General features: G+C 37.6%; 1 protein-coding gene across 1 annotated transcript in view; it reads left to right on the forward strand.

The window, feature by feature from the left end:
- The window catches only part of PTPRN2 (protein tyrosine phosphatase receptor type N2), a gene marked incomplete at its 3' end in the record, with an annotated part of 669211 nt that overhangs the window by 169053 nt on the left and 473388 nt on the right, over window positions 1-26770 (forward strand). The window contains exon 3 of the mRNA XM_081996867.1: window positions 4937-5050. Within this exon, the coding sequence (XP_081852993.1) occupies window positions 4937-5050 (114 nt within the window). The remainder of the gene's footprint in view (window positions 1-4936; window positions 5051-26770) is intronic.

Below are 26770 nucleotides of genomic sequence, written 5' to 3' on the forward strand. Positions count from 1 at the left end.
TTTAATGAATGGAATATTAAAAATATGCTGCTTGCTGAAGGGCTTATTTGTAAATGTTGAATGTGGGTTTGTGGACTATGTCTTCTGGAATAAGCCTCCTTGTATGCAATTTAATGTCCTCTTCAAGGAACTGTAGTATTAATAAAAAAAAAAAATTTTTTTAAGGGTTTTGAAAACAAGTGTCTACTGGAGAGAAATAGCAGGGAGAGAAAAGTAAAATACTTTAACAATCTCCTAAAACATTTAACTTCTATGACCTTGAAGTGTAGTATCATGAGACTATTGAGATGCAAATATTATGCTTCCCATTGGAAAATGATTTAATCTTTCCAGTAGGCAACTGGGGCTCTAACCTTGGTTATAAGACATCGAGCACTGGCCTTTTCATTAGCCTTGGACGACTCTTGGACCTTACAGCGACTTAAACCAATAGCTGGGGCAAGGAGTGTGAAGTAATGCCCATACCCAGTGAGAAGAATGAACCCGTTTCTTACAGAAGGTGAAGTTGCTGAAGAACAATGCCCACTGAAAACTCTGCAGAAGCATTAGAGGAAGTTCTCTGATGAACTGCAAGAGCGTAAATGATACAGGCCAGTGTGGCAGCAGATGCTATTTGACACACTGCGGGGTCTGCGGACTTTCTGGTTTACATTATGACACGGGAACAAAGCATGATGCCTACAATGTGGGGCAAAATTTACATTTTTTACAAAGCTCTACTTTATAATTTTTAAACAGTTGTCAGCTAATTAAGGTAAGGAAGCTGAAGCGTTGGTCCACCTATGGATGCGAATAGTGTTGCTGTCTGGAGATCCGCTTCCTTTCCGGCTGCTGCAGGAAGTTTGAAGAGCAGAAGAATTGGGTGCTTCAAAGCATCTGCTTGAAGGCTCCTTTGCAAAGGTCACTTGTCAGCACCATCTGAAAATTTCACTGCATGTAGATCTAAATAATTAATTACTGCAGAACACAATCTTTTAATTTACATCTATCAAGCTTTCGTCAGCCTGCAGACAAACTCCAGCATCTCTACCAGTCTTCATAGCTTTTCTCAGTAGCAAAATATACTTAGTATATAGTCTTGCCTTCAGGGTGAAGGTGGTCACTCAGTGCAAGTTTCCAAAGACGTTTTAGTACCAGTTAAGCATGTGATGGCTGTCTATCTAACCAAGTGGTTTGTGTTGGCACAATCAACTCTTCAAAACTGTTTCAAACTATAGTTTTTCATGCTCTCCCTTTATATAATTCAGTACCTAGATGTCAGTCATGAATGTAAAGCGGTGCTTCCTTCCTCAGTAGGTAATAGAGATCATAAATATCCACTAATTCATCAAAAATGCGCAATAGTAATGAATTAAGATGGGAGTTTTCCATTTGCTTCTAACCCTTCCTCAAAAATCATCCTTCCAGAATTTGTGTTTTGACTTGTTCACTGTTTAGTCTATCAGTTGTGGGTTTTTTCACTAGAAGTTGATAAATATTCAGTGTAAATACATGAATCATGCTCCAGGTCTAATAAAAGAGGTTTGTCTGCCACTGTTTGAGATCTTATTGGGTACCTGGGTTATGTTACATTTGTGTCGTTTAATCTTAGCATCTAACTTTGTAATATATATTTGTCCAAATCTGAGATCTTAAATAGCAGCTTATAAAAATCTATGCTTGCTTTTTTTCTCAAACCTATTAGCAAAATAGCCAAATACATAAAGAAGCATCTCACTCTCTCCTTGTGTATATTATTATTCTTATTTAGTCTCTTCTTTGAAAATAAATGTAGAAGCCATCTAAAAGTCAATATTTACCATGCTGGTAACACAGATGTTTCCAGGTCTAAGTATAACTTATAAGATATTACTATGGAAATTTCAGATACTACTTTTTGCTAACGGTTAGCAAATGATAGCACTTTAATAGCAACCATATGTGTATATTGATTGGTTGTCTCAACCTTCCTTCATTCTGGGCATGTGTAAAGAGCAGATGTCTTTTGCATATTACGTTCCTTCTCAGACTACAATTTTAATCAAAGTTCAGTATGAACACACTCAGTTATTAAAGCATCACTCATGCTTTGAACTTCCTCTGCCGTATGACATTTACTGTAAAATCTGGGAGATTTTCCGTTTTCCTTTTTGTTTATGACAGCTTTGGGCAATTCGCTCGTTGGAGGCTGTTAGAGGTCAAATGGGTGTAAGACAGGGTGCGCGGACACCAGCACACTGCAACAGCCCCACATCACCCTGCTGCTGGAGGTGGGTCCAGCTGGTCTGGAAAGACGCGCCATGTATTTACTCACTGTAAAGATGACAGTGTTTTTGGATAGTTCATGGCAGACTAAGCTGGACAGTTTTTAAACATTAGCTGTAATTTAAGTGAAAATGAGGTTTGTGCTGGACCAAAGCAATTTCTGAATTTTGGCCATATCTTCCAAATAGATTTATTGGAAAGAAAAAGGGGGGGAACTTTTACCAATTTTTTTTGAAAAATGGTTCTCCCTTGCATTTTTGTCCTTATGATTTATGTAATTTTGAGAATGTTTAATTAAAAGGTACCCTGAAAATTAAACACTCAGCCTCAATTAAATTTTCTACATTTTAAATCTTGCCACAGAAACTTTGCAATCAAATGCAAAAATAAAAAAAAAACCCAAAGAAACCAACCCCAACAAAAAAATCCCCGAACAAATAGAAAAACCCTAGGAGAAGTCCTACTTTTTTAAAAAAAGCTACTGAACTGAACTATGAAATCTACTATTTGCACAACTCCAGTCCAACTGTAAACCCACTATAAAGACCCTCTGCGTTTTACAGATGGTATTTGCCAACCACTCCTTGGGGCATAGTACTCCTTCTCAGCTCTCCTAGTACTGCATTTAGCAAAGCAGAGCACTATTTGTGATTGCAGCCTCTTCAAAGCTTATTATGCCCATATTTCAAGTACAAAAGCCAAAATAACTTGCCGTTTCTCCCTAAGCAGTCCCAGTGTTTTTGGATAGATTGTATAATGGAGCTTAGACCCATGTGCTAATTGTTAATTTTAGAATTTAAATAGGTTTTGTTCCATTCAATGGCAGTAGGCTAAAGGTTTCTGAAAACTCTGGTTTTAGAAAAAAAAGGTTAGGTCTCTTTTAGAATTTGTGAGTGAATTGGCTTTTGCATCCATTGAGCTATCTCTAAATGATACTTAATACAAAAAAACTTTAATTTGGGCTGAATGTGTATGCTTTTCTGAACTCTAAAATAAGGTTATAATTATTTTAAGGTACATTATGTCTAAAAAATCATGGAATATTTGTTGTTGATATAAACAGAGATTTTGTCCTAATTATTTGTAGCCGTTAATGGTGATATTCCAAAATAGAGCTGGCTATTTCAAGTTATGTTTCATTTTGAACAATCTTGTTCTTAAACACTGGAATGTTCTTCTATTCCTTTCTGAATCAGGACCTTAATTATTCCTGTTACTCATCCATTTACAAGTGACTGATATTTATATCCATTGCTTATTTCCAACTGCAACAGGTTTGTAAACGGATCTTTTAATCTGCTGTTAGGCCACTTTATATGGCAGAAAAGCAAACTAGACCTGTGTATGCGGTTTCTAAATTAAACCTAGTTTCCAGTAACAAAATTAGATGCAGAGGTAAGTTTTTAATTTGGATTAACATGATTTGGCATTTGTAAGTGACAGGAGGATTGGAAAGGCAAAGAAAGCAAAAGTTGGCTAATTTCAATGAGGTATTTGTGTTTAACAGTGAAGGCAAATAATGCCCTTTTTCTGCATCCTGCATTGGTTTATTTTCTTTTATGCCATTATTTGTGTTTAGTGAACAGCTGGGCCAGTAGTTCCCATTTGTAGTCTTTTAGCTCTGTGAACTAGCAGAGAAAGTAATGGACGTTTGCAAATTAATACCATTATTTTCTGCTAATCTGGTACAGCTATCCATTTTGAGCATAGATGTAATATCAGAGCTGAAGTAATTACTGTGTTAAAACTAGTACTGCAGTAGAATATTTTGCTAATTAAACTTGTTGCATTTAAAGAGCTTCCTTTGGATCACTATATAGAAGAGAACTGTTTCGAACAATAAATGAAACCACTTTCTTTCTCAGAGGCCTAGAATTGCAGATGGTCAGATTGGATGTGAAGCACCTAGGCTCTGAATTAGTCTTTTGTATGAAAGAGAGAAAGGTAATTTGAATGTTTGAACTCCCTGTTCCTCCCACACATACACAGGAAGCTTGTCTCAAAATGAACAATTCTCTAAATAAAGACTAATAAGAAGCTAAATTAATTAGAAGGTGCGATGTGAAAAGACATTGATGAGAAGAGTCTGTCATTTTAGACAAATGGAATGGAGCTAAATAAATTAGGCCACATTAATATCTCATTGTTCTGTGAGCAGCTTTCTTTTATTGCATTCATTAGAGGGTACTTCTTGAAATGAGCCTTTGCTAGCCATTACGGATTCATTTCTCATTTACCAATGCCTAACACACAGCTCCTGCATTAAAAATGTTTCAGCAAATCCTCGTAGTTTCTGCAAATTAATATTATATGCCTGGATGCTGCACTTTTCATCTGCAACGTAGTAGGTGCTGAACATTATTTTTTTTTCCCCACTGAATTGTCGGTAAAGAAGTCTTACATCAAAAGATCTGGGAGGCAGAAATGTGAAATTACTTTATAAAATAAACTATGTGTATCTTGTACAATAGAATCTTCCTCCAAATAATATTCTTTCCAGTATTTATTTATTTTGATAGAGAATACCCTGTCTCATGACTTCAGTAGTCCTTTGATAGCTTTTTAAAGTGTCTTTTAAAAGGTTCGTTCAGTATATAATTAGGATACATTGGAAATGCGCATCTCATCACACATTTCTTTCTCTCAGAAAATAAAATGTATATTTTTCCTTTTTTCTTTCTCTCTCCTGTAGATGGAATATTTGGGAGATGTCAGCGAGTGCCAGTAATAGACATCTATAAATACGACATTTCACCCCCTGTTCTTCAGCGCCTGAGGATCATCCTGGAGAAGCTCTCACACAGAGGTATAGTAAAAACTCTGGACTAAGGTTAGCTGCATTGGGGGTTATAATTATTTTGTGCTCCCTCTGAGGTGACATCTTCACAAGTTTTTGAACACAGTGTGTTTCAGGCCTGGTAGTGCAGACTTTATAAAAGTAAAAAGCCTTCTGACTCACTGAATCTGCAATAAGGACTTGGTGAAGCAATTTCAGGAGAGGTGCTTCCTCCCTATGTAGTGCGTATCTGTGACTGACACTCTATACAGTAAAATTTTAGCATCTATGAATCCTGGTGTCATATAAATAAATCAGCAGGAAAGGAAAATAGTTTGCCCTGTATACTTTTGCACCACAGTATATTTCAGGTTGTGTGGGCAGAAAACACACAACTTCTAGTGAGCTAGAAACAATTCTTAACTTTCTCCTGAATTCAGATAAGTAGCACTGCTCTGATTTCATTGCAAGCTACATCTGCTGTGTTCCTTTTAATTTTTATTCAGCTTTCTGAAGTTAATCTCTGTGTTATTTCTGAAGCTGGAAAGGATGTTCTAGCTTCTGAATGGCATAATTTGAACTAGAAAAACAAATCTTGGATAAAGTGAAAGCCAATAAGATGGACAAACTTTTTAGGTACTAATACATGAAATATACCTCTGCTGTAGACAGCCACAGGACCAAGAAATCTTTGTAGTCTAAATTATTCCAAGAGGATTGTAGAAATGGTTAATTTTGCATCATGTTTGTGGGGTTTTGTTCCTAAATATTTTCCAGTTACAATCTCGATTACAAATTAGTAATATTGTATTAGCATGTTGCTAGTTTAATTATGAGAAAAAATTGATCTCTTGGAAGTTCATGCGTATACTTAGAGGCTGGACTTCTGGTTTGGAAACCACTGATTTAGAGAATTCAAAAAATTTCCAGGGATTTATTTCCTGTCCAGCAGCCCATCCAAATGAAACAAACTAAGCAAAATTTTATTGTAATAATTCCTGACTGATTAACAGTTATTTGTGAATAATACTTGTGGCTCTTTCACTTGTCATGTTTTTAAAGGCTAAGCTATGCAAGCAAATTTATGAAAGAAATACTTTTTCATCAGGGCAACTTTGTATGAGTGGAATAGCTAGTATCTGCTCTCTGAATATAGTGAAGCAGAGGGGTGGCAAATTCATCGCGCAAAGACACCTAAATTGATATATAAATTGATCAGGGACAGCCAGCACTCATTTACATTGCCTGAATATTGGTGATGAATCCTCTGTAAAGCTTCCTCCACAGGGATGTCAGAGGTGAGAGACCTTCAGGAGGAGACCCACGCCCTTCTGGAGGGCCAAATATGTAGAGGCTGATGGGATACCCCAGGCCACCTCAAATGATGCTTGCCTGTCTCCATCTTCCTGACTACCGTAACATTTTGATTACTTCAACTGAATTCGTGTGATCTCCCCCTACTAAGTGCTTCTCTGATCAATAAACCAACCTTTCCCAGGATCTCTGTTATCAGCAACCCACCTCCCTGGATGTATCTGTTGCAGTAAACCGCAGTACGCTTCTTTTAAGGAAACTTGGACTTTGAAATTTGGACTTGTCTCTTATTTCTTCATAGCAATAGAATGACAAGGAACACACAAATTGAAACCGTGGTGAAGAATGAAAGTACTTTTTCTTTTATCTTTCCTTGCTCATGACATTTAAAGGTGCATACACAAATGTGTATATGCTTTGAACTGATATAAAACTTTTGCAGGCAGTTTTTGTGGCCTGTGGGTATCCCAGTGATGAGAATCTTAAATATATCTGTAAAAGATAATAGAATGCTAGAATGCCCTTGTTCAAATGATTGATGTGATAAAATAACTTTTTTTCTTTTTTTTTTCCCCTCTCAGTATCCTTGGCAAATTCTGAAGTGCTTAGTGAGGACAGAAATATGGAAGGAGTAGAATCAATACAGGCTATCAGATTAATGGATTACTGACATCAGGTTGCTCAGAGAAGGCTCTGCTCTTTGCTGGTGCTATCAGATGTAATACATCCAGCCCTTAGGTCATGTTCACTGGCTGTGATGGTCTCTTGCACAGTTAATGCTGTTCTCCTGCAAATTGTGTGCAAAACATTATGACCATTCCTGCAGTATAGATAAGCCAGGCATTGTCAAGCTCACAGAAATGTTTCGGGTAACCTCAGGAAAGGACTTAATTCTTTCAGAGGACTTATTTCCTTTATCTACATCATACCCATTTCTTGTCCTTTCCATAAGGGTACTAGCTAGATCAACTTGGTCGTGCCTAATTTCCCTGGAAGCGATAGGGGACAGCATCTGTTCTGTAAAGATGTAAGGAGCAGGACAAATTTATCTTGGAAGACTATATAGTAGGTCCCATGATAAGTAAAACTTTTAATAATGTCTATATTAAACACTTAACTATTTTTATTAGATGTATATACACTTAAAGACCAGATATTTTGGAGGTTATTAACTTGAGTGGTTTTATAGGTTCTTACTTATTTTTCTAATGTGACTTTGTTTTTCTTTTTTATTTCATTCCTGATGTCTTCTTACAGTATTACTGTTTTCTTCTTTTTTTTCCTGAGCAATAGTCTGCTGACATCTATTTCCATAGAATTAAAAGAAAAATCCATAGAGAACCTCATAAAATTTACATCTTCTTTCTTTCCTATTTGCTGATTACTTCTAAATGATGCCTATATTTGAATCAAGGTCCAAATGGAAGATTGTGTGGTCATGTACTAAGGACAATATGACAAATGGACAAACAAAGGACAATATGACATGAATAACAAATATAGTTTCTGATTCTGCTAGCTTGAAATGTTTACTACAATAGGGAAGCCTACGACAGAAGCTTAGATGAGTGACACACTTGATGGTAATCTGTTTAATAAAGAACTTGGACTAAAATTGAGTTCAGGTTTCATAATGATATAGTTTTTATGCCTTCTTTACACATTGAGTCTATCTTTGTCTATACTATCTGCTAGTAGATTGATGATAGAAATGAATACCATGGAATATTAGTTTCCTACAAAGGAATGATCTGCTAGCATTCAAATACCCTTGTTCATGGCATTTTCACTAACACTATCCTTGAGTCAGTCAAATCTTTTGAAATACTCTTCATGAAGAAGATTTTCTGAAGATTCGATTTTTATAAATGTGACTATCTATATGGGAAAAGCCCTTCTAAGAGTTGCAGAAACATGATGAATCACTTTCTGAAACTGGTAGTGCTATAATTTATGAGGAGTTGAAATATTTCTCATTGTCTGATAAACAGAACAATCAAAAGGATGCTGTTTAGATAGGACTAAATCACTGGAAGAGGGGAATGAAGTAAATATCAGCATAGAGGGGTGAATGAGTAGTGCCTGAAGCAAATAAAAATACTGGTTCCTATGTTGATCTTCTGCATCCTCTTGTCCAGCTTGGGAGAAGATACTTCTTGGAATATACCAAGAATGATAAATCATCTATACACTTCCCTGTTTGAGCTAAAATGCACAAAATACTTTTTTTACTTAAATGGATTAAATAAATTATAACATATTTTGTTTTCTTCTTGTCCCAACAATATTATCATGGGTGCAAAGTGATCACATCACTAAGATTCTTAGCAAGATTTTGGAAACTTGAAATACTGGCATAAGCAATAGTAAAAGAGAACAGTAGTATTTCTCAACTTGCTTACTCCAAGAGGGATTTACATTTGTTGCATAGAATAGTTTCTAACCAGTGATTCAGACGAGCTGATGACATGGTACTGACTCTGTGAAAGTGCAGCTGCCATAGCAATGAGCATTACTAGAAGAAAGAGCTCAGCGCAGAGGTGGAACCTGCAGGACACGCTTTCTTAAGGGCATTAGAACAAGGATATTTGCCCAGGGTCACGACAATGCCCACTTGACTCGGGATTCTGCCTCTAGGAGTGGCCACTGTGCGTGTTGAAACAGAAAACACAGAAACATGTAAGGAAAGTTCAAGCATACAGAGGCATTTCACAGCATTTGTACCTTCTCAGCATGATGTGCTCAGTGGCATATGGTTCTCCTGAACTAGAAGTCATATTTTTGTGTTTGCTGTGGGCCCGGTGGACATTGTTTCTAGCACAGTTTGACAGGACACTGTATATTAGAAAGAAATCACGTTAGGCTAATAATCGGTAGTTTAGCTTCTGTCTTCTGGTTTACCTAAATTTTAACTAAATTACAACTGTTGTCCCTTTAGTGCAGGAACCGTGCAGCATACCTATTTGGAAAAGAAATCAGATAAATGTTTTTTGTTTTGTTTATGTAAGTTGGAGTCGTTGCTACATGATTCCTGAGTATGCTTGTTGCTACTTAATTTTTTGCTATAACAGCCTCTTGTTCTAAGCTTTACTTTCAAGGAAAGCAATTTCTTTTACACTATTCTGAGGAAAGCCCTGCTTAAGATATTCAAATATCAACAGTGTTATTAGGAGAACCAAAAAGAGTAGGATACACTTTTAAATTCATTATCTCAAGTCAGCAAGATATTCTTGAGAGGCTCATAGGCTGTGGAAATATGCAACAGATTTACAGACTGAAAAAATAGCACTTTTTTCCTCGTTTGTCTTCTTTGCAACCCAGGATGCTCTTGACAGGGAGAAAAAAATATTTTTCCTAAATTAATTTTAACCAGGTAAGTGTAAGGTGATGAATATAACTTTGCTAGAACTAATTTTATACTCTTACAGCAAATTTGTTTTAAAAACGAAAATGATTTACAATCAGTTGACTTGAAAATTGAAATGAATGTGACTTGTCTCATGCAGCTTGTGCATTACGAAAGGGTTGCTAAATATTTCAGTCAGGACTATTTTTGAAGGCAAAGTATCATTTGCTGCAATGAAAGTAACAGACTTGAAAGTAAACCTTTATAAGCTCAGTTTTGAAATAAACTTAAAAGGAATAATGCAATTCTTGCACATATTTGCAGGGTGATTATCACATCATTATGGAGGTATATGGAAAGCTAAAAACAAGAGAGGTAGGAGAAAGCAAATTTTTCTTTAAATTCAAATATTGATACAAAGGAAGGCAAACTCTTCTGGCCTTCAACAAAAAAAAATATAGTTTTACTTGAATAGAGCAGTGCATTTACATCAAATTTCCTTGGCATCAGCTTGCTCCAGACATCTGTGTACTTAACAAATTCTTCCCCTTGATGGCTGCTGAAGCCAGGAATAGAAACATAAACCCCATGACATGCTACACTGGAGGAACTCAGCTGGACTGGACATATTTACTTTCTCCTGGTATCACTGGCATGCTGCCTTAACTTTTTGGCTCAATGGACAATAACACACTGAAAAGGTTGCAAAAAATTCCTGCATTTTTAAGTGCTAAAGCACCACTGATATTTTTTGGATCTTCAAAACCCAAATAGAACTTCAGAAAACTAGAATGAGTTTCAGAAAAAGCAAGAATTTTTACTTTATAAAGCAGCAGAAAGAATACACTTTTAAACCCTTTTTCGAACACCTGGATTAGTTCATGTATGTTGCACAGCACAGCACAGAACAAAAAATACAGATTTTTTTCTATTTTTTTCCTTGTATGGCTGCTCTGCTTACCAGATGTAATTGGATAGGGCGTTGACTTGCTCTTTACCATCTAAGACATTTATGAAAAGTGTTCTTTCCAGGAAATTGGTATTTATGAAGAATGTATTTTCATTATAGGAGGAATGCAGATTTTGTGTATTGTGGGAAAGGTACAGAAGAAAACTTACTAATATATATTTAGTTTTATCTGCTTTCATAACACGGTTGTGCAAAGCTTTTTGATTTTGCATCGTTTGATTATTGGTTCTTTGGAAGATAGGTATGTCAACCCAATAGCATCATATTCCTTTTGTTTAAAAAGAGTGATCAGTCAGAGATTTCACTTGTGTTTTTGATAAAATAACACATTAATGAATATGTCTGATAGAAAGGAGAAAAGGTCTGCATGTCTCCTTTGTGTAATGTTTCTGTCAACTAGCAGTGACAATTGCCAACTGGGATCAGAATGTATGAAATTCTTTGTGGCCCAAATAACTTTACAGTTCTTCCAAAAGAAACACAGAAATTAGTGGTAATATAATGCAAACATCAAGGCCTGTCTATCAATTCCTGCCTTGCGTCCTTCGTTTTGAAGATCTCTGCAGCACCTCGTGGATTTTAACCTCTGCATTAATGCTTAGACTTTTCCATGAAGCTCTCTGTGGGCTTTTCCACAGTTTGTTCTCTTTCTGATCTTTGAAATTTGGAGACCGTCTCTGTTTCTTCCTCCTGTGGAAGAAACTAAAGATGTCTTGTCTTTTTCCTGTTGGACTTCGCTGAGCAAGCTTGCCAGGCCTCCTCTGGATGGCCTTGTTCTCAGCAACAGGCTGAGCAACAGCTCAACAGCAAAAAGTCTTTGTGTTTGGATTATTCATTAAAATGCTGCCCTGTTAATGATGTCACGTGAAACTCTGAACTTCATTCTTATTCTCTTAGATCATTCTTTAAAAAAAATTAACACCTTCCACATGACCATTGGACTGGACATACACTGGGCTTGAAGTCATATGGGTACATAACATGCTTTTGAAACACACTTGAAAACACAGCAGTCAAATTGCAGTTCATATTGCAGTTGTTCCCACACTTGGAATGTCAGCAAATATCAATTCAAGCAATGGATTACTTTTTTAGCTGCCGTATTCTCTAATAATGCTACTTTTGGAAACTGTGAATAACAATATAGCATATCCAAACTAATTATGCTGTTTTGTACCATGAATCTGTAATTATAGAACATTTGCATATTCAGCATAAGACTGTTTTTTATCATTGCACTATCAGTGGGTTTTTCCATATTTGTTTGTTACTAGGGAATATGTTTTCCTTTCCTATTTCTATATTAATTGCATTTTTATCTACAGATTTTGTCTCTATCTACTTTTGCCTCAAGTTCTTTTAAGATATCAACTCTTTATGGCACCTAGTGTTTGACATCTTTTTAGCTTTGTAATAGGTACTCTAAATTCTGAAACATTTAGGCTTACTTTTTCAAAATCATGGTTTTAATCTTACTCACACAAAATCTCAATAAGTAGATTGTCCCCCCCACAGTACACCATGAAACTTTTACCTTGTTTTAGTAATCAGTATGAATTCCTACAAAAGTTGTTTTTTCCCTTTGCTACACAGAATATATATACACACACTTTTTTTTTCACTTAAGATGTTTTTATTCTGTATTTTACAGCTTTGGCAGAATGCTTCTGACAAATTTACCAGTTTCCTGTAAAGGCTGGGTGATATTAAAACTCTTTTTTAATTCCACATGCATTTTCTTTCCTGATGATTCTTAGCGTACACTCACTGTATTTCAAAGATTTCTCCTTCTGTTTTGTTTTGCTCGTACATATGTGTATGGTCATGGATAGACAGTGCAGTTCACGATAATAAAATTACTTTCCCTCCAATACTTGTCCATTGCTCAGTTTTTCTTTTGCAGTTTCTCACAATCTTAAAATTGCAAAAAGATCTTTTCCCATTTTGAGTCTTTTATTTATTCCTACTGCTGTCTGGTTTCTAATTAAGCATTGCACAGACCTGCATTGTATATTTAACTGAAGTGTCTCCAATCTTTTAGGAAGGCTTAGAATATTCTTCCTATGTTTGACTTAGCATATGTCAAACACATAACTATTAAACAACTTTTTTTTTTTTATCCCATCTTGGGGTTTGTGGGGGGTTTTTTGAATGCAGTATTTTCGCATTTAGTTAGCATGGTCAGATAATTGATTTTTTTTTTTTTTTTTCCTTATTTCACCTGCGTGTGATCCAACAAAACCTCTGACTCAGAAAGAAAGTGTAAAGCTGCTGGGTCTGCAGTATTTTAGAAACTTACCTTTTGTTCTTTTTAGGTTTTTTTTAGCTCCACTTGCTTTTGTGAAGAGGCAAAATTCCTGCCTGAGCATCCTCTGGTTGTTTCATACATTCCTAAAAGCTGTGTTGAGTCTTTAGATGCTCCTTCGTATTCACTATTCTGTTACGTTTTTTCTTTGTCTGATAAGAAAAGTGCTGTAGAGACGGAAGCACTCTCTGCCCATCTATCATTCTGCCTTCTAGTAGTTTTTCATATGTGTTCCCAGTCTCAACACTATTTGAACAGACTTGAGGTTTTCATGTGTAATAAATATCATGAAATGCTTTTCTTGAAAATCACTAGGAGGCAGAGGAGCAAAAGGGCATTAGCGTCAAAATCAGCTGTTACCCATTTGTTTAGAAGCAGCTGGTTCTCACATACATATGTTACAGCCAATGCATTATTTCTGTATTTTATAGCTGTCCGTACCCAGCCTGTGTTTTACCAGCTGACAGGCCGAAAGGGCTGGCTGGGACACGCAGAGTGGAGCCACAGATACTGCAGAGAAGTGCAGGGAGCGGATGTCAGGCAGGGGAGACCGTGTGGGGCAGGAGAACAGCGTAGGTGCGACTCTGAGCTGAGAGGATTGTACTAGGCAGATGGGCTCGAGGTGCTGACAAATGTTTTTTATAACAAAAGGAATCAACTATAAAGACAACGGGTGGAGGGAGAGGGACTGTAGATTTTTTTTCTCCATCAGGCTCCAGCCAGCTGACAAGCAGCAACTGATTTGAGCCAGCGTCCCAGATCTGGCCCTTGGGAGGACTGTTTACCCCTATAGATAGCATTACACTGCTTGACTGACTTGATGGCACAATTAAAGTGTTAAAAATATAAAATTATCTAAAAATGATAAAGATATGTTATCCTTAGTCACAAATTTAATTCCATAATCGCTGTTTCACTGTATCATGTTTTGTGTTACTTTTTCCCCCACAGTGTTTTAAGTGCTTAGTTGGTAACACATTGAAATGTCTTTGCTGTACTTGAATGTTAAGAAATAACCATGGCGAACAAAAGCCCGTGTTAGTTGTGGGAGTAAAAAAATGAGGGGGAAGTCAGACACACCCTCACAGATGAGACCCGTGCCTGTTTCCATACAAGCTCAGTCACACAACATGATGTCTTGGCTGCCCAACTTTCTGAGTTCCAAGGCAGTTTGCATTTGCTGAGTTATTCTAGCCAATACAGATTTTGCAAAAAATTTTTTTTCTCTGTCTTCAAGTAGCTGTTATGTTGCCATTTATTGCTATATTTGCAAGGTGAGATCTTTTGGCAGGGTGTTTTTCATATTAGTCTTCATTGAGAGCTGTTAGTTTATATCCTTTATGGTAAATGACTAATACACAACATTACATATCTGTCCGTAGTGAAAAAGATGGTGTGAGAAATTACTAGGATATGTTACAGTTTAATTTCCTTTGGTGGTGTCCTTATGTGAAAGGTTTAACAACTACAAGTCAAATAATTAATGTTAAATAAATGGAAGTGCTTAAAGGAATCATGGAAGTGCTGATTAGATGGACCTCTGGAGATTATCTTGTTCAGTCTCTGACTAAAAGTAAGATAAATGGAAATTATATCAGATTGTCTTCTTCAGTCTTGGAAACTTCCATGGAAAGGAATTTTAAAATCCTTTGGGTTCTACCCAAAGTTTGACCTGTTTGGCTAGCACCAGAGAAAAAGAGGCTCTTGCAACATCCATCTTAAACCTCCCAAACTACAACTTGTGGCTTTTGCCCCTTGTTTTACTATCACCCAAAAGTAAGAAGACTTTGACTATGTTGTCTTTTTAACTACCCTCCATGCTGCTGTATTGGTGGTGGCTAAGGTCCACCCTTAGCCACTTCCTCACAATACAAGAGCAGTGCCACCTCTTCTTACTGGTCGTATGACTCAATCAACTTTGTAACCCTTTCTCCAGTGTCTCAATTTCTTTACTGAACCTCAGTTCAAGAAATTGGATCAAAAATGGATACATAATCTAGATGTGGACACACTGCTGCTGAGCAGAGGCAGGGGTAATACTCTCCTTTGAACTTGTGCCTATTCTCTTAATGTAGCTCAATATGGACTATTGGAATCACTTCTATTTTACTTTTTTTTTTTTTCTAATATTCCAGGAAAGCAAGCCAAGAGGCACGTTACCTCTTTCATAAACTATTCTTTGGATTTATGTACTAAGGCAGCATTGTTTTTCTTCATTGTTCTCAGAGTTGCTTATGCATTTGGTACAGATGCTCTCCTTCCTCCTCTACCCCTTACTTAGCAGCAGGAGAGCAGGCAAGTGAAAAGACTCTAGCACAGCTTTTTCAAATAGTTTGATGAGTTTCAGGTCTTTCCAGGTAAACTCTAACAGTACTACACTCATTTCTGATAATGTTATAGTTAGTGACATTCAATATAGTGTCAAACATCAAGCTTTTAATTTGGTTTATAGGTATTAGGTTTTAGCAGTCATCCAGCTAATAGTCACATTCAAGATGTTAGAGGGTCTTAATATTGGCCAATACTGCAAAACAATGTAAAAACCTAAATCAACTCTACATTATCAAAAGGTCAGTTATTTTCTTCAGCCACATACCTTTTCTCTTTGCAACTCTTCATGAGACAGGTCTGTTCTCTGTCGAATTCCCACTTTCCCATTTGAGTAGCGTTGTAAAACAAAAAGACACCTTCTTTCATCTCCCACCTTTTCTGCCTCCCAAATGGTAGCTGGAAGCGCAGCGATTTCCCGCCCCTGTGGGACCTCCCTGCTGTTACCCACTTGCCCTCACCCCTGTGCCGCGGAAGCATGCAGGCAGTTCCCGTGCAGAGACCTGAGCTGGTCGCTCAACACATGGAGCCCTCCTGAAGCTTTGCTTCACTTTTCTCTGGGGTAATTGCTAGACAGCATCCCCACTGTCAGACTCCCAACCCCTCCATCTCCTCCAGGTTGCTTGCTGTCTTAAAAGCTCTTTTTCCATACAGCACTTTCATGGAGTTTCAGCAACCTCTTCTTATCAAGGAGGAGGGTTGGTGCAATATGTGCTATTGGACCCATTTGGCTTCTTCCTCTCAATCTCCTTCTGGTATCTCCTGTACTTTTTCTTCTAAAAAAGGCAAAATTTTAAAGGTTTGGACTTTTCTTCTTTAAAGAGTAATACTTAGACTCTTCAAACAATATTTGATATTCATCAATCTGATAGGCTTGTTATGTTTATCCTCATTTCAGAAAGAACTCTACATATACTAACTTTAATGAGTATCACCATGTGCTGAAAGTGTTTGCTAAGGTTACTTCTATGTGACTTGGACCAGTCATTCCCAGTGGAAAAAGAAACAGATTAAAATATTCACTAAGTTTAAAATTGTTTACCTAAACAGTTCATAAAGTATTTATGAATAATGAATACTTTTACAGAAGTCGGAATTGAATTGGAAACAATTTATAAATAGAAGAAGAGTTAAACTCACCACCTAATAAAATCATAATGAATAAGTCAATCAGCCCTACAGAGGAAGGAAAATGCATTGTCTTATGTTTTGAGTTATAGCTCCAATTTTACCACCAATCTGCGCTTGAAAATCTCTGCAAGATTGGGCATTAGCATGTGTTTGCATATATGTGGGAGAGACAATGACAAAATATTCTTCCCTTTCCTTCCATCAAAGTGAACTTTGTTTGGACACTGCCTGCAGGCTTGAGCGGAGGGCAGTGAATGCTCGAAGAGGAATACACTGATTTAAAATTTAAAATTAAAATGTTCATTGACACTGAAAACTGCTTAGTACCATCTTATTAACCTGTGAGGTAATTCCACCAGTCAATAAATAAAAATAGAATGTGGCCCTCAGTGTGAGTTGCTTAAAATGAGAGAATTTTCTTTAAGGTGAGAATAACACTAGAAAGACTGGATAGCAAATTCAATTCAGAAATGAGGAAAATACACTTGAACCCATCTCAGCGGAACTCAGGTTTTTCTCCCTTGTGGGCAGTGCAAAACCTGTCTGCTTCTAAATTTTAATTAAAACTTAGATTAGTTATGATCATCTAATCTTTCCTTCACACCGCAGTGTCTGATCACTATGTATAAGTATCCAAAGTTTAATCTACTTCTGGTCCTCCTAGATTTGACAGTCTAATTAAGTGCTCAAGTCTAGCACTTAGTATATAAGAAATTCCACTTAATGTTTTGGTAAGATTTAAGGCAAAATTGATCACTTACCTGTTCTGCTAAAATCTTTTGGAATAATTTTATTGTTTCATCTTTACTACTGCATTCATCTGCTTTAGGAACCAACCGATTTCCTTCCTGCATAATGCTAAAAAAATTTTTTGAAGGCTCAGCCAAGCATTGATAGTAAAGCATTACTGACATCATACTGGCTTGTCTTAAAGACATACCTTCAGCATCAAAATTAGTATGTAACAACATGTGAACATACAGACATTGACTTTAAAACTGGTGGCTTATTGTTTATAAAATCTGCTGGTTTTCTCCCTGGAGAATGGTGACTTAACAACATGTGCAAGTATCTGTTTGTTACTTCTCACATGTGACCTTGCCCTTCTCCCTGTTTGTTTCAGTTTTCTTCTGTCTAGGGCTCTGCCCTTCACCTCATCCCAGGTTCCTTGTGACTAATTTTTCTACTTTGAACTTTGGGAAGAGATTACATTAATCTCTTATTCTTACATTATCAGCTAATCATCACAGAAAGCTCTATCAGAAGCCTACTGCCTCTTAAAGAAGTAGACCTTTTTCCTTATGCCACTTGGCTCAATGTGTATGGAGGCAGGTGATACACACTCTGGTAATGCCAGCACATATTATATGGATGGAGATGTTATTTCTATTGCTTTTAACAACTCTGTTGATAGAAGGCTTAAATTTGCTCTACAGGGGTCCATCTCAACTCTAAAAATATTTGAAGGGGTTGCAAATGTGCAAAATTGTTAATCCTCCACCCTCCATCCCATTCTTAATGACAGTGAGTCCCAAGACAGTGCTTCAAACGCTCTGCCACCCGGGACTGACCCTGCTGTTGCTGAACGGACAATGTGTGCTCCAGCTGTGTGGAAGGCATCTGTCTCACATGGCTGTGAGTCTACAGTCTCTGCCTACTTGGGCTCTCCTTATAAATGGTAGAGAAACCGGCACTTTTAGGGTGTGATTCACCTGTGTGATTGCAGACAACTGCAGGATGAGATTCATCATATCCTAGATTGACCATATTGTGTAGCTCTCCATTGACTAGAGAGTCATGTCTCCGTTGACTAGGGAATCAGATGATTACCTCTGCTGTTTTGTTTAGTCACACAAATTTCGTCCTTTGTGTCTCACTGAACGTAATATTTAAGTGCAGCCATGTTCCAGGCCCTGCAGAGAGGTGTTTAGAGGAATTAAGTTGTATTTTAAGGATAAGTAGTTTCTGGTACAGCTTTAATAGTCTTATACAGACTGCAGAGAACCTAAGAAACAATTTCAAATTCCCAGTGCCGGGATCACTGATAAAAAAAAATAGCTTTGCAGCAGTTTGCCCTGGCCCATACTCTTGCAACATTTTAAATATTTTTCTGAAATCCTCTGGTTACTCATTATTTATACATGTAGCAGCATAAACTAATCGGTGCTCAAATTCTGACCTTTGTTGAATAGCAGGTGCTTAGGCGATTTCTAATCCTGCTGTGTTATTTTGGCATAAACTTTGTTGTGCCTCTCGTACCAGGATAGATCCTGGATTTGTCTTCAGCTTATGTTTGACAGGTGATGCTATGGGCTCTTGCCTGACAACTGATGGTGTGAACTTATTTTCACTGGAAGGTAGTTCAGCTTTTAGCCTTGAGAATATTCTTGTGATCTTAAAATTTCTATTATTTTATACTTTACCACCTTTCTTTAAACTAGGGACAAGATAAACCTGTTTATATGTCTTTTATTTTCTAGTGACTCCATGTCACAGAGTATTATTTTCCATTTTCCTTAATGTTATAAAACTATGCAGTAGATCGACTTTGATCTCTCAGAATATTTGTCTTTTGTGGGGAGAAAAAAACCTATTGTATCTTTAGAAATTTCACAAATGCTGTGGTAACAGATCTGTTGGAATAATCAAACGGCAATATTTTCCCTCTTACAAAGAAATAGGTCTGGAATGTCCTTGTTTGACACTATTGCATTAATTTCAAAATACAGCCCCTATGTCTGTTTCTGTGTTAATCACTCTTTGCTAAGGCTACTGAAAGCATCAATTTTTACAGTAAAACCTGCCATTTTAGAGGCTTTCACCTCCCTGCTGTTTTACTGAGCAAGTTGCAGCCGAGGGTGATGCTGAGAAGGAAATGGCATTGATTTTCTACATTTTGTCATAAAGGAGTATTTTGGGATGTTTCTCTTTATTTTCATTTCTATTTTTCAAGGATTCAAAAAAAATTAGAACAAATATACTCAGAAGTACAAGTCTAGAATTGTGAAATCTAAGCATACCTGAAAAAAACACAAATGTACTTTTTTTCTGGAGGATTGGACGACTGGGTGAACTAGCTTTTCTGAACTGAGTTTTACAACATTACAACCACAGAATCATACAGAATCACAGAGTCATTAAGGTTGGAAAAGGCCTTTAAGATCATTAAGTCCAACCATCAACCCAACATTACCATGCCCACTAAACCATGTCCCGAGCTGCCATGTCTACATGTTTTTTGAACACGTCCAGTGACGGTGACTCCACCACCTCCCTGGGCAGCCTGTTCCAATGCCTGACCACCCTCTCAGTACATAAATTTTTCCTAATATCTAGTCTGAACCTCCCCTGGTGCAACTTGAGGCCATTTCCTCTCGTCCTATCGCTGGTTACTTGGGAGAAGAGACCAACCCCCACCTCACCACAACCCCCTTTCAGGTAGCTGTAGAGAGCGATAAGGTCTCCCCTCTTCTCCAGACTGAACAACCCCAGTTCCCTCAGCCACTCCTCAAAAGACTTGTGCTCCAGACCCCTCAGCAGCTTCATTGCCCTTCTCTGGACACGCTCCAGCACCTCAACATCCTTCTTGTAATGAGGGGCCCAAAACTGAACACAGGGTTTGAGGTGCGGCCTCACCAGTGCCGAGTACAGGGGCACAATCACTTCCCTACTCCTGCTGGCCACACTATTCCTGATACAGGCCAGGACGCTGTTGGCCTTCTTGGCCACCTGGGCACACTGCCGGCTCATATTCAGCCAGCTGTCAACCAGCACCCCCAGGTCCTTTTCTGCCGGGCAGCTCTCCAGCCACTCCTCCCCAAGCCTGTAGCATTGCGTGGGGTATCCGGGGCTTGAGAGATCGAAAGTTAAGAATCAAGGGTCTCTTGGTTCCTCACATGGGTAACTGAGCAATAGACCAAAAAGTTCTTCCTTTAAAATGAAACTTCTTGCAGAATTGTAAGAATATTAATTCTGGGAAACAGCATATTATTAAATCATTTTTTGTTACTATGCTACCAATGACTAATGGCATAGACAGTGTTTGCATTAAGAACAAGGTATAAGTGTAATAGCTTTTTTTCCCACAATTCTATTATTTTTTCTGTTTTTTAAGACTTTTGTAACCTGATTTCTCTTTTAAGTTTTCCACCTGCATAAATAATTTCACAAATGTATCTACAAAAAGGTCTTATTACCTGACTGCATGTTCTCTGACAATGTATTTAGGTGAGTTGGTGAGTTGCTTTTACAAGTAATTCTAGGTATGAAAATCAGGCATGATGTCAGAAGCCAGGGGAAACCTTTTGTAAGAGTCAGAGCATTTATAACCTTGTATAAGAGTTTCCAAAATATCCAACATCATCCGGTGTAGATGCTGCAATTTTAGTGGTGCAATAAAGAGTGAGCAGCGGGTGGAGCATGCATATTGATTTTCGCACTGCAGGACATTGAATCCTACCAAGCAGGATTTAAACAAAATATGAGAACGCTAAGAGTAGTGTCACCAGTCCTGGGGTGGGAGAAAATATCCCAAGGCTATTATCCCTGTCATAAATAGTAGCATGGACTTAGAATTTTCTTCTTGGTGGTGCTTGCTGTATTACTCAGTACTTTGAATAATGAATCTTATATTTTCCATGTGCTTTTTCCATTTTTGGAGGTTTCATCAGGTGTCTGTGTCTAATTTGGAAAGAAAAATTATTGATCTGGGGTTGAATCACAGATCTATAGAGAGCAGTCAGCAATTGGTCTCCTTACTTGCTTTGCTAGGACTCCGATTAATGAATTTAAGTTCAGTATTTCTAGGTTTAGTTCTCATATTAAGCACAGTCTGTTGTTGCACAAGTGTTGCTTACATTCTTTGAGATTTGTGAAATGCATACTGTAGCTCCTATAAATAAGGTATTTAAGGAACTTTAGATCAAATTAAAGCAGATCCTTCATCTGCAGGCTGCAGAATTGCTCAGCTTGCTTTCACTGAGTGAGTTAGGAAAAAAAATGTCAGTCATTGCAGAGTGTGTGTATATTTATAGGCTGTGGTGTTGGAAGGAAGCTAATTTTTATTGGTGGGTTGGTTTACTGTTGGACCACATACAGTGATTGAGCTATATGTATTCATTCCATCAGAACTGATCTTATACAACACCAGTTAAGGTTACATAGCTCTCTGTGCCAATAATTATTTTGTAACTCATGAATTTTAGAATTGTGAAAATTACATTCATTCTCAACCTCAGCGATAATTTTCATTAACCTTTCTATCTATTTGCTTTGTTTATAAGTTAAAGATGAAGAGTCATTGGGACTTTGAATATTTGCTTCAATTGTCCACCATTACATCCAGTGTTTCTCATATTGAGCATTGCAAACTTGAACCCCAGTGGGACTATTCAGAGAGACTCTTTGAGCTGCTCGAGTGACTCATTTCTGTTTTGCTTCCCTGCTTAACATGGGGTGCAGAACAGAATACAACTTGTTTTCATGTATTGTCACAGCGGAGTGAAAACTTTGTCAGAAGATACATGGAAGATGTAAAAAGCACAGTCTCATCATGTGGCTGGCTTTTTTGGTTACAGCCGAGCTTTGTCTGAAATAAGGGTTTGTTGTTATTACCCTGTGGCAGCAAAGTAGGTTTTGAATTTTCACATTTGTTCCCGCTCTCCCTTTTAAGCCATTAGGTCTGCTAACATATTTCTGCAGACTGACAGAAGCCATTGTCTATTGTACCCAGCTAACAAGTCTGGATAGGTGTAAAAACCCATTGTTCTGGGCTGGTAAATGATGAAGAAGTGCCGTATTAGCTCACTCAGATGATTCATCTAGCTGAACATTCTCCTCTGACAGTGATCGGTAGCAGATATTTAAGAAAAGAGTTTAAGATACAGAGCAAGTATAGAATAAGCTTTTCCCTTGTACAATTTCTGACAATCAGTGTTTTAGGGACTTCACAATTCTTCTATCTGACTAAGGAAAAACTATTTGTAATACATAGAAGCAACTAAAATACTAGTGTTGCAGCAAAGAAGTCATCACCTGTGATGAAGCAGGAGGAAAGATGAGCAATAATTGTAGCTAGTCAGCATAGACAGTGTTCCCTTCAGAGTCCTTTGTAGATCAGTGATATGCAGTCTCTCTCTCAAATTCAGTCTATGAATATTAGAAGAATTTTTTTGGAAAATTGCCTTTCCTCAATTAAAAAGTCCTTATGATTCATAATGACTCTTGAGTTCTCTCAAGAAAATGATATAGCTCATTCCTGGGATAGCTGTCCTGTTTTTCATTAAAGTAACGTCTACAATAGTTTATAGTTTCTTCTTTTGGCTGGGGCTTCCCAAGCTCCTTGTGAAAACCCCTTGGCAACCCTCAAAGGATCCTGAGATATTCTGAGGTAGAACCACAGCTGGAAAAAGTTCTGCATTTCTAAGGACAAACATTGCACTGGTGCCAGAGCCCGGGAAGAGCCACGCTAGAGAGCCACGCTATTCCCCTGCCCGCTCCACCAGAAGACACTTTCTCCTTAGTTCGAATTACTGCAGTATGGCGTAAATGAGACCTGGGTCTAGTATTTTTATCCTAATGTTTTTTGGCCTATCCGGAGTAAAGGTTGGTTTTCTTAATAAATGAAGCTAACTGGTTTCTTGAAGTCAGATTTGTAAGTGATGATATGTATGCTAGTTTCATAGGAGGCTTGCTTTAGGTTTTCACAATAACAGGCCATTGGGCTACTGTACCATCCTCACATTTTGTGATATCACATAGACATTTCCACGATATCTCCTGTTCTCTTACTTTGGCTGCATCACCACTCATTCTCATTATGAATTTTTCATACATCATATGTTTGTGCTTTTAATGGGAAAGGAAAACATCAGCACCTTCTGGTCTGGGTAGTGAAACAGATGGACTGATATCGCTGAAATGATGACGTTGTGGAAAAGTACAGGAAACTTTAAGAGCAAAAATGAATCTGCCATGGATCCATTTCAAATCCTATTTTGGCACCCCAAGATTAACTGTGATCCAGCTGCGGAAAGGACCCAATTATTTGCCCCTTAATCTTTTGCAAACGGAGTTCCTGGAAGCTGCGTTCCATCTGCCTTGAAATCTGTGTATTGGCTTATTTTTCACTAAGAAATGCTAAAGCGTCTAAAGATGGACAGCTTTGGGATTCAGAGTGACTATGCCATATGATACATCATTTGACTGTTAGACAAGTTGTTTCTTTACGGACAGTATACTTAGTAGATAATCGAATAGGTCCATTTACTCTTTAGTGTCTTACATTGCTGTTAGCTAGTATCAAATTCTGGCTGCATTGAAACACTGCTGTTGGCCCCATCACCCATTGCTGTCTCTGAGATCACGTTTCATTTTTAATGTTCTATAGTGAATTTTCATTACTAAAAAAAAAAAAATTCTTCCACTATACTAAAAAATTGGATTTTTTTCTTTTTCTCTGTGCTGTTTTTTTTTTTTTTTTCCTTTGTCTGTAGAAGCAGTGTCAAGGCTGGCACCTGGGGAGAATTTTGTTGGAAGTCTAATAGTAGCAGAAAAGCAGTGTTGTGATCCTGCCAGGAAAAGCGTGCCAGTGTACTCTAGATGCTGCCCTAAAACAGTCTGGCAGAATCTGGACTTGCTGTGTCTTCCTTACCTATATTCTGTTTGTGCTTATTGCTATGGCATGTTATTTTGGAAAAGATTCTTTTTTAAAGAAACTTTTACGTTACCCACTAACTCTCTGGAAAGCTGGCTATTTGTAGAGGTACATAAACATAAATTGTAACAGGTGCTCTTCTAAAAGTATTTTAATCAGACTTTTTCCCTATGAATTTTTAAAGAAGCTGAGCTGACTGAAGAACAGGACTTGCTGCTGGCACACTCTGCTTCAACTCTGCTAAGAGAAATGGTAGAGAAGGTGACATCAATTCACTTGGTGCTGTCCGCAGCTTCCATCTCGATGGAAGATGCCTGAGTAGCTCTTTGGGCTAAGGAGCGGTGTTAAGGGTCTCTCTCCCTTATTCTCAGAGACCTCAAAAATGTTCCAGGATCCCATAAAAACATGTTGCCAGGCAAATAATGCGAAACTGAATTAGTTTGGCTGTTTTGCTTCTGTGCTCCCATTGAAGAAGCAGGTTGATGTAAATGAGGCAGCATAACAAGAAACAGAGTGGTTGGGCTGAATGTTACAATTTATGTAAAAAATCATAACTGTCAAAGACTTAAAAGGTTCAGCACCTGCTGTATCATATACTGCCTGCCTCTGCAGGGGGAATCAGGGCAGCATATTCCAGAAAAGCAGTAATAAGATAAAGGCACTTTTGAAGTTAGAATCCGTCCTTTGTATCCAGAAAGTTTACGCTTAAGACTAACACATTACTGAGTCCATCTCTCTTTCCCTCCTCCCAACTCCCCCAATTTTAAGGCTTTCTCCCATTTAACATGTTCTTTTTTTGTTTGATTTTCTATTGCAGTGAAATCTAAGCACCTTTTAGTTTTCAGTATTTGTGTTCTCTGTCTCTGGTAGGTAAAGAATTAATGTTATCCTCATTTTACAGACGGGACATAGAGAGACCAAAGGGTCAGGTTCACAGAGATATGTAGATGTTTATATTTCCATTGATTTCAGTGACATGTCTCCTACCTATATAAGATGCTTAAATATGTTTTTGGTCATGGACCTTAGTGATTAGCTGAGATTTTACAGGAAATCAGTAGTGACACAGGGATCTGAACCCTTTAGTGTTCTTTGAGCGCATATTTTTTGTTGTGTGCTCGCAGGGATTATATGAAGTCTAAGCTTTCCATTCTCACCAAGCTGGTTTTGGCATAATGGGACAGAGTTGGAGAAAGCTGCTTTGATAGCTGTTTGCCTTCAGCATTATAAAACAGGATTGACTTTAAAAAGGCATTTACAAGTGACCTAGTGCTTGCTGGGAGGTGGCCACTGCTGCTGGATCAAAAGCTAGAGGAGATACAGCTTCAGGACAGAAGTAAAATCTCTCTGTACCACTGAAAGAATCCGTATCAGAAGAACGGGAGCGGGTGTGAGGGGAAAGCACAGAGTAGGTAAAAGTGATGATTTCTGAATATTTATAACCTCTTTTGTGCTGCTGCACAACTGAAAACAAAGAAAGTGGCGCCTGTGTTCGTAATTAAACTCTAATTCTGCTGGTCAGAGGGTAAGGTGACCTGTTTGTGCTATCTGCTTTTCAGGACAACATATGGTGTGATTGATATTGGCTCTAAAGAGCAGTCCTCATACAGCTGTAATGATGGGGATGTGAATATGATATCGGTTCTCTAGGGAAAACCATAAATTTAACATTGGGGGATAAAGTGAATATAGTATCAATAAAAAGATATTGCTGCTATTTTTGTCGCTTGTGCACTGACACTCGCGGTATTGGCAATAACATGCAGGTCAAAACACCTTCCAAAATGTGATGAAGAACAGTTACTCTGTTCTTCAGTTTCACCAACCGGGAGCACAGATCTGATTTTAAAATAAATAAATAAGGTCTCTTGCTTCCACTTTGATGTAAGGGCTGTTGATACGGTAACACAGGTTATTTGAATTAATTCTGGAGAGGAATGTAAATACCAAAATGTAGGATAACAGTATAATTATATTGAACATTACAGTAAGGGTATTTTCTTCCCCTGCATGAAACAAAACAGTCTTTTCTGTGTTAAATATAAAAAGAAAGAATAAAGAACAGTCTGTTTAAAAAACCAATATAGAAAAAACAGTGGGAAAAAATATATAAAGCTGCCTGTCATCAAATGTACGATCTCTGAATTCAAGAAGGTAATACATGACACAGGGCTACTGATTTAGATTGAGATTGTCTTGCTCCAAGGAACAGTATTTTTTTTAGTCCTTTTTATCTTGAAGGATAAAGTTAAAGATTACTCCTTCAGTATCTATATAGTACTTCCATTTCTGTGGTGAACACAATTGTGAAAAGTGAAGCAGACTTTTCTTGTGCACATGCAGATTAGGCAGATTATTTTTTTTCTTTTTTTTTTTTTTAACTGTGAGGGCAAAATAAAATAAATAAATTCCAAAACATAGAATTGTGATTCTTTTAACCAAAATCTACAGTATTATCATAGTGCTTAGAAGCTCTACTTGCAGACTTTGTTTTTGTTACTGCAGTCTAGAATCAGTATAGACACCTTCTGGAGAACCTGCAAGTTAAGAGACAGCAGATGGACCCTGAAAGAGCACGAGCACAGCATATGGAAACTATGAAACAATATGGGTCAGTATATAGACAGTAATTTTGCTATGGCAGGAGCCCTACGGAGACGAGGAAAGGCTGAAGTGTCTTTGCATGCAATTCACTCTGTCCA

Source organism: Phaethon aethereus (genome assembly GCF_964289735.1).
Source record: "Phaethon aethereus genome assembly, chromosome: 2".
NCBI classification, from domain to species: domain Eukaryota; kingdom Metazoa; phylum Chordata; class Aves; order Phaethontiformes; family Phaethontidae; genus Phaethon; species Phaethon aethereus.